The sequence below is a fragment of the Scardinius erythrophthalmus genome, assembly GCF_964197995.2.
Source record: "Scardinius erythrophthalmus genome assembly, chromosome: 25".
Taxonomy (NCBI): domain Eukaryota; kingdom Metazoa; phylum Chordata; class Actinopteri; order Cypriniformes; family Leuciscidae; genus Scardinius; species Scardinius erythrophthalmus.
This window is the reverse complement of record NC_138245.1, coordinates 13,123,703-13,132,591: the sequence shown is the minus strand read 5'-3', so window position 1 is coordinate 13,132,591 and position 8,889 is coordinate 13,123,703. Positions and strand designations below refer to the sequence as shown.

Here is an 8,889-nt window from a genome sequence, read left to right as displayed (position 1 = left end):
AAGTAAACGATCCAGTCAAACATACAGCAGGCTACACTGTTATAATAGCCTAAATATATTAAGTTATGAAACTTCACTTTGCCCTCAGCCAAAACAATCTGCCAAGGAACAAATTATAGATTAATGAAACCAAAGATCGCCCGTTAGATAAACACAAGACGAATTATTCTCACTAGACTGACAGCGACGAACGTCAGAACTCAGAAGCGGTGTACGACAGGCACTATAGCCGAGGCAAGGCTGTTCTCGGCGGGGTACATGAGCGCTGAGCGCCCGCGGGGATCGCTGGATCTCACAACTCCGAAACCGTCAGATAACATTTTTAAAAAGGCGCTATCTTTATAAATAAACCACAGATTTGAGCTTTAAACAACTACATTGTCGACTGAAAAACTCTTAAAACTACATTTCGTGACACAATAACAGTAGTATTTTTAAATTTCGTGGCCTTTCTCCTCTGAAAATAAAAATAGTAAATGAAATGCAACCAGAAACAAATTTTCAGTTTTGCTTGAGAAAGGTAATTCCCTGAGACGTTTTCAATTGTGTGGCGATTTGTAAAGCCCCAAGCAGCACAAGAAATAGGCATTTTTCTCAATTCTCGTTATGAGAGGTATGGGAAAGTTGCCCTCCGCAGTATGGCGGCGCCGTTGACGTACGATCCAGCGGCCAATAGGGCGTCTATGTATATTATGTCTATGAGTGTGGACTCTGAGGAAGTCCACAAGTCCGGAGTGTGCCATTTGGGACAGGGCCTTAAACATCTGCTCAGAGGCATGTTTACGTCAGAGAATTGGCGTGGTTATAACCCCAAATAGGCGTGTGTCTGGTTCTTATTGGTGCACAATCGAAATTGGGCGGTCCCCAAACAACAGACCGAGTACATTTAACTTACTCTCGTTGTGTTGTGACTTGCACGCAGTTTGTGGGTTTTAAAAGTGAAAGGTACGTTCCTCTTGTTTTGTTTTGACCTTGCTGTATTGTCACCTATATAACTTAGTAACGTTTTTAACTGGTTATCTAAACTTTAGTGACTGTAACGGCGTTTGAATTAAATAGGCTAACGTTTATTTGCATCTTGATATCTTCAAATGAAGGATGATTTAAAAACGTCTCTAATCGATTATTTTTTGGCTTAAACTATATTTTGTGCTTCATAGTTATGGCTTTCCAAAGCTTCAAACTCTTTGCTCTTGAGCTGGACGGTCCGGATAATACCGTGTACAGCAGTGGAGAGATGATCACTGGCGTGGTGGTCCTGGAGCTCAACCGGGAAATCAAAGTCCGAGCCATGAGAGTGCTGGGAAGAGGGGTCGCCACAGCCCACTGGCTGGAAAACCGCAGTGTCGGCGTGAACACCGTTTATAACGACTACACATCCAAGACAACTTATTTCAGGAAGAGACGGCACCTTATCCGAGGTGGGTTTGCATGGATTTATCCACTCACAAGATATTTAAAGGTATGGTTCACTTAAAAATTAAAAATGATCTTTCTATGAACTTAAAATTAATGGTAACTGACAATGCTTGTCGTATCTTGTGTCTATGTATCTTTAAAAATCATAAAACGCGTGCAAAATATTCCACATCATCTGGAAAAAAAAAATAAGAAACGAAAGCTTTAACGTTAGTTGTTGTTTATAGCAGTCTGAATTGTGAACGAAAAATCTTTTTTTTTTTCGCTGCTTCTCGCATGTATTATTTGACGGGAATCCACAATCAGTTAGGGCAGATATCAGTGTTATCAATTAATAACGACGTACACAACACAATGCTGGGTTTCTTCACTATCATATTATACAGTATGGCTCCAAACGGCTTATAGTGCGTTAGTCATACAAAGCTAACCATTTTTGGTTTCCAAAACATTCTGGGAAACATAGTTTCTGGTTCCCAGAACAGACCTCCTAACATTTTCTGTTGGATAGCCAGGAAAGTTTGCTTTACATAAATAAAACATTCCCTGTTTGGAGGATGTTCCCCTAACATTCCCAGTAGGCATATGTTCCCAGAACGTTCTTATTTGGTTCCCAAAAAATAACCAAATGGGAACCATATGTGAATGTTTGGCGAACGTTCTGTGTTTGCTGGGCAGGACCACATTTATGATGATATTTATGCCCTTTTTAAGGCTTGACATCCTCAGGTCAACATTATTGGGATTGGGAATAATAGAAAATGACAATAAAAGTAAGCCATACAGGTTTGTAATAATAGAGGGTGAGTAAATGGTGAACTGTCCCTTTAAGGCTTTAAAGCTCTTAAGTGCAGGAGAGGTTGTGTTGATTACTCTGGGCCCAGGTTCTTCTTCCTGACCTTTAACAGCTGGCACAGGAGTGATAATGCTGAGCAAGTGTGTGATGTGGTTAATTATTCAACTGTTTAGGTGGAATACACACACGACCAACTGCACTACTCAAGCCAAATGCCTCTCAGAAAGGTGATAAAAGCACTGCTATTGTCATTAAAATGAAATACGATAAATGCCACTTATTGGTTGATGTTAATAGAACATAGCGATTTACAGGTAATCAGGTTATGTTTTACAGCTCTTATATTTAACTTAATATAACATGATAAAGATGTTATGACCTTCATTTCAGCAGCTTGTCAATTTCCATGAATACAGTACAATATGATATCACAATGTGAGATCTATTGTATGTAAAGTAGCTAGTTTTAAATGCATAAAATGTTGGTGTCAATCTGTATAGGCTACATCTTAAAATGTTAACTTTTATCCAGTCCCACCTCAAATCCTCTTGATTGTTGCTAACAATTGAAATTATACAACGGTATGAATAGGCCTAGACAATATAATTTCGACAATATAATTTAATTCACTGTAATGAGATAAATATATATATTTTTACATTATTAAAATCATTTGTTTTGTGACGTTATATTTTATTAATTTAATATTCTAAATTATAATTTTTTTTTATAAAATTTTGTTTATAAATAAATTGTACATTTGAATATTTGCGCTCTCATTGCATTTTGTCCATCAAATCAGCTGACCAGGGTTTTTGGTGCACTCTTTTTTTCTCTCTTTTTTTCTTTCTCCAAGTTATCAGAATATAAACAGAATCCACTCAAACTTGTCTTCTTGGTGATAAAGAGAAATGAGGCGGTGGATAGATAGATCACAGCCAATTTTTATTGGCTGTCTTATTGGAGTCCTTTAGGGAATAAAATGACTAATATCCATTTCAGAAACTGACTTGTATCTGAGGGTAAATTAATCGGCCGATATTTGTGGTTATCTGCAGATTAAAGTTGGTTCTTGTGTCATATCAAAAATAGATTGGCAACAAATGTTATGTATTTTTGTTTTTAAAATAGTATTTCCCCCCCCCCCCCATTTGTTTACGTATCAATCATCTGGCTCCACGCCTTTATATGACTTGGCAACGGTAATGAACAACCATAAACGGCACCTGCTTTTACCATAGTTGCGGATATAAGGCATAGTTTTGGTAGCCTGCGTGATTACATACCGCAGTGTCAGTTGTAGAAATTGTATGGCCTGGGTTGCTTATCGTTATCTAAATAAACAGCTTGTTTCTTGACAGCTCAGACGTGACAGTCCTCACGTAGTAATTTCCATTTAACACCACTAGGGGGAGAAAGAACCACACGGACAAATGTACGAGTCCCTAAAACTAGTGTCGCGAATCCTCCACAAGAGGGCGACGCGTGAACTTATTTCTACTGGCAACAAAGAAACAACTTGTTTTGCTCTTTAACCGTCTCAGAAAAGTGTGTTTGCACTTTTGTTTGACCACCTTTCGGCAAATACTTAAGTTTGCAATTCATATTCTTTTTGTAGTGTCTCTTTCTAGAGAGACTAAAATGATTTACTTTTAAATCCTTATTTATTTATTTATTTATTTATTTATTTATTTATTTATATATATATATATATTGTGCAAATGAAGTTCATATTTGCACATATTTCATAAAAATGATTGACAAGAAAGTAGCAGAAGAGTAAAGAATGAGCCCGTTTTTGTTTTTGCTGAACTTCTTCACGGGGAGGTTCCTCATGGTTCGGGCATGCTCAGTCAGCTTGTTTTTGTCTAAGAACCTGTAAGCATCAATCATCCGAGCTCTCCATCCACACCCAGTTAAGATGTTTATGAGCAGGCAGCGATTCCTGCCATAGGCCTTACATAATAAAATCAGTAAGTCCGCCCACACGAGTTAAAGGCCGAGCAAGGAACATGCACAGCTTCAGTTTTGTTTTGAAACTGAAGGAAGAACAGCTTCCTTGCACTTGAACGCACCCTCTCGCTCTTTGTTTGACTTTACACGTCTGAAGGCGACATATTTTAAAGGGCTGCACTTGGGAAAACTTTTGCAAGACCAAAGATGATTTTCGACAAGTTGAAAAAGTTCGACATCGTGTTTGATTCTCCGGAGATGGACTGTCCTCCGGTGTTCAGCAGTGGAGATGTTGTCTCAGGGAAGGTTGTGCTCGAGCTCTCGGCGGAGAGTAAGGTCGACTCGCTGAAGTTGCATGCAGAAGGTTTTGCTAAAGTTCACTGGACCGAGTCTCGCAGCGCTGGGTCCAGCACCGCGTACACGCAGAACTACAGCGATGAAGTGGAGTACCTGAACCGGAGAGAAGTGCTTCTGCAGGCAGGTCAGTCATTCACAGCCAGAGGCACTCGAAAGCCTGATTATTAGTCCTCGTCTTCGATGCCCCAAACGCATTTTAAGATGTTTTGCGCGTGCAGAAGTGTCCAAACATCCCAGTTTAAACCATTTCCCACTGATAGTCAGACTCTTCAAGGAGTTCACCCCAAAATATAAATAGTAATGTTGTTGTTTCTCACCTTATGTCGTTCTAAAACCGCACGACTTACTTTCTCACGTGGGACGGGATTTTAAAAAACACATACTGGCCATTTCTTTCCAGTATAATGAAAGTGAAAGACTACTGAATCTATCAGAATAATAGTCTACTCTCATGCTGTTTGTGTGGACTTTTTATCGTCTTATCTTTAGTTAGTGTTCATGATTCTACCAGACGATTGATTAAACAGAACAGCACTCGATAACGAATCATTCAGACCACTTTTTACAGTTTCATATCATTTTATATAATACATTTTATTTTGTGTGGTGTGGGTTTAATTTGAGTGAACTGGTACCTTTAACATGTCATAACAGCAGTTTGGTTCATTTGTTAACTAATCATTATGTGAGCAGTATTTATGGCTGCTGAATAAACTAATTTAGTTAGCATTCAAGAGGCTGAAGTTGAATGAGAGAAACATTTTAGACAAAGTTCAACCTTTTGCCTTTAATATCTAACACAACCTGAAGGTTAATGTTTTTGTGACCGAAATCATCGTGATTTCTGGTATCAGCAGATGATGTAATGTTTTGTCTTATCATTAAGCAATTTTGACATTACTGCCCTTGGTATGGTGGTTTATTATTTATTGGTGGTGCAATGATGTTTCTTTACCTTTGTTCCCCTCCAGATAATGGCGAACTGACAGTCCTGCCTGCCGGGAGACACGAGTACCCTTTCAGTTTCCAGCTGCCAGAGGAGTAAGTGTTGAAGTTTTTATTAGTCTTATAAAAATGTTATCAGAAAGTTTAGCAAGGAAATGAGGGTTAATGTAAGTGTTTTGTCTGTCAGAACTCTAGTGACATCCTTTGAAGGGAAGCACGGCAGCATTCGATACTGGGTGAAGGTTAAGCTGCATCGCCCATGGGCCACCGTCAAGAAGATCAAGAAAGAGTTCACGGTTATCGAGCCCATTGACATCAACACACCAAGCTTACTGGTAAGCGCTCAGATTATCTGTTGCCTTGTCATTTTCTGTTCATAATTTTGGTTGCATGCACACTAAATCAGACTTTTTACTTCAGGCATCTCAAGCTGGAACCAAAGAGAAGATGGCCCGCATCTGGTACCGCAACTGCGGGCAGGTGTCAATCACTGCAAAGATCGACCGCAAGGGCTACACACCAGGTGAGGGCGGGAACCCACCGTCACATTTAAGACGTACTCTGGTTCTCACCGCAGAAACTCTTTAACATTTCGTTATTACTCTCCAGGTGAAGTGATTCCAGTCTTCGCTGAATTCGATAACTCTACTTCTCGCTCCGTGATGCCAAAAGCTTTCATCACCCAGACGCAGACCTTCATTGCCAGAGGCACCATGAAGCAAAAACGAGCCGTGGTGGCCACATTGTGCGGGGACATAGTTGGCGCAAACCGCAGGGAGACTTGGCATGGCCGAGCCATCAAAATCCCCCCTGTAGGCCCATCCATTCTCCAGTGTCGCATCATCAAAGTAGAGTATATGCTCAGGGTGAGTTTGTTGGACCTTTGAGCTCCTGAACTTTTGACCGAGTTGCTTGAATGATTACTAAACCTCGCTTATTTTCGTAGGTGTGTGTTGACGTTCCTGGGACGTCCAAGCTCTCCCTGGAACTTCCGCTGGTGATGGGCACCATCCCTCTGCATCCGTTCGGCAGTCGCACGTCTAGCGTCAGCAGCCAGTACAGCGTGAACATGGAGTGGCTTCGCATGGCCATCCCTGAGCAACCTGAGCGTAAGTAAACGCCCAACCCTGGGTCTCATTCTCTCTCATCAGCCTGAAAGCGACGGCATACAGTGAATTATCTGTCACTCACCTTGAGTCTTGTTTGTTTGTGTTTTTCCACAGCTCCTCCGGATTACAGCTCTGTTGTCACAGACGAGGAAGCGGTCCAGAACTCCACAGCAGGACAACCCGAGGAAGACCTCAGCAGTGTACTGCAGCGCTCCCTCATGGCCTACGTGCAGGAGTTTAGATTACGCCCACCTCCAGTGTACAGCGAGGTGAGCAGACGGTTACGTGCAAGAACATATTTGAATACAAGACAGCAGTTCTCAATCGGTTTTACTTTAAAACACGATTATACTTCAGAAGGGACCCAAATATATATATATTTTTTTTTTACTCAACTACAACTTTTGCAATTGCAACTTTTTCTCATTACTCCAAATTTAACTCACAATTTGACTCTTATTTTCTAACATTCTCTGTTACCTTTTTATTTTTGACTTTGAAGCAGAAACCACTTTTGTTAAAAAAAATCTTAAAATCAGGCATTAAATATATAAATATTTGACTATATGCAATGGAACAAAATTGGCATCTTCCTAATTTGGCTAGTGACTTCAAAGTTACAAATTCATTTGCATCAAAATACTGAGTTTGATTGGATGCGCAGCCTTTGACATCAACAACAAAATATACAAGAAGCGTTTTGTCCTGTCTATAAGAAATTGATTCTTTCTTAGTTTTCGAAAAGCGTCATATTCCAAATGTTCTGATCTGTTTTTTGTTTTTTTTCCTCATCACAGGTGGACCCAAACCCTCAGCCCATCAACATGCGTCCTCGTTGCATGACCTATTGAACTCTCTGCCAAGCTGAGCATCACGTGATGTTTGAAACAAAAGCCGAGATTTAAGTTCTCCTGGATGCCTCTCTGAGACTGAGATTGGTACTTGTTCCTCGTTTGAGCCGTTCGCATCTGCGCTTCCTGCAGTGGGCCGAGAGAGGAGGAGATGTCTGGACTAGGCAAGGCAGAGCGCTTTCAACAAACAAAGAGGACATTCAGTACCGGGGCGAACAAAGGTTCTGCCCGTGTTTGTGTCCCAAAGAGGGAACAGACTCCGTCCTGTGCCTTTAACGATTCGCTGCCTGTCGCAATTGTATGTAGAATCAGGGAATTTTGGGCATGATCACTAGAGAATTATGGGTGGGAAGCCATTCACAGATACTACCCATTGTGCCTTTCTTTGCTGTGAATGAGAGGTGAGTCCCTCTTAACTAGCTGCAGTCTGCCAGGCATACGTGATGCCGTCCTCTCCCAAAACTGCATCATCTTGTACGTCACATTTCATGTTGATATAAGCCAAAGAGATTGGTTTAATGTTCATGTGTGCACAGGTAATTCTATGCAAAAGGGAAAACCTAAAGCTTTAAGGAATAACGTGGGGGGAATTGCCAATGTAAATCCTGGAAGTAGAAAATCACATTCTCCTCCCTCCCCCCTCGGAGTGGGAAAGAACATCTCCGCTCCAATTTGATGTTGGTATAAGTTTCATCTGGCTCGACAGAGGTCGAGTCTGTGACCTGAAAGGTCTTAATGTCTTGCTGAATGTAATGCAAGGCTGACTGTGTCTGTATAACCAAGGATAACTTTTCTTTTTGCAAAAATGTTTTTCTTTTGTTATTTTTGCCAGTGGCTTGAGGTAATGAAATGCAGGGTAGAGCAGCCCTTGACGGTTAGCTTTACAAATAATGCAAAAAAAAAAAAAAAATAGAGACGTGTATCCAAGGTGCCCTTTTTTTATTTTTTAGAAATAACGATTAATGACTACAGGGATAATGTCACATTAAGCTTTAAGCACATTAAGCTTTCCTAGTGTTGCGACTCCCTGAAGTGTCCTTGCAAACATTCCAAAAATACCACAGACTTGCTTCATTTCCAAATGATGAAAATGTGTAACTTCAGGTTCAAAGACAGTGATTGTTTATGGCACTCATTTCAAATGAATGTATTTTATAGATTTTGTTGTTGTTGAAATTTGTGACAAGTATATTTTTTGTTAATCACTTTTAAGTAAATAAAAAGAAAAAAAGAAAAATATGAATGTGGCGTTTTATTTCATATGATTTTGGAAATAATTATAATAGCAAATTACATTTATAATGTTACTTGTAATTATAGTAGTAAGTAAATAGTATAAGCAACATATTTGCTTCAGCTTATTTCAGAACATCAAGGCCTGGTTTCACAGACAAAGCTTAGACTAAGCCAGGCGTAGCTTTTATAAATGTGCCTTAGTAATTCAGTAATTCAAACATT

At 40.0% G+C, this 8,889-nt stretch overlaps 1 protein-coding gene across 2 annotated transcripts; it reads left to right on the top strand.

Annotated features, from left to right (window-relative positions):
• The first annotated feature begins 695 nt into the window (after positions 1–695).
• On the top strand, positions 696–8,674 carry arrdc2 (arrestin domain containing 2). 2 transcript variants are annotated; one of them, XM_081357392.1, is made up of 9 exons: positions 696–945; positions 1,161–1,421; positions 5,498–5,567; positions 5,659–5,806; positions 5,892–5,994; positions 6,081–6,337; positions 6,418–6,580; positions 6,695–6,849; positions 7,378–8,674. In XM_081357392.1, exons 2-9 carry the CDS (start codon positions 1,163–1,165, stop codon positions 7,429–7,431), a joined length of 1,209 nt encoding a protein of 402 aa, XP_081213518.1. In that variant the 5' UTR covers positions 696–945; positions 1,161–1,162; the 3' UTR covers positions 7,432–8,674. The 2 variants fall into 2 exon arrangements, with proteins under 2 accessions (XP_081213518.1, XP_081213517.1); XM_081357391.1 differs by lacking the exons at positions 696–945; positions 1,161–1,421 and adding an exon at positions 3,994–4,650.
• The last annotated feature ends 215 nt before the right edge of the window (positions 8,675–8,889 follow it).

Coding starts and splice junctions, on each gene's coding strand:
- arrdc2 (XM_081357391.1), top strand. CDS start 4,377: ATGATTTTCGACAAGTTGAAAAAGTTCGACATCGTGTTTGATTCTCCG. Junction 5,807..5,891: donor TCAACACACCAAGCTTACTG/GTAAGCGCTCAG, acceptor TTTTTACTTCAG/GCATCTCAAGCTGGAACCAA. Junction 6,338..6,417: donor AAGTAGAGTATATGCTCAGG/GTGAGTTTGTTG, acceptor TTATTTTCGTAG/GTGTGTGTTGACGTTCCTGG.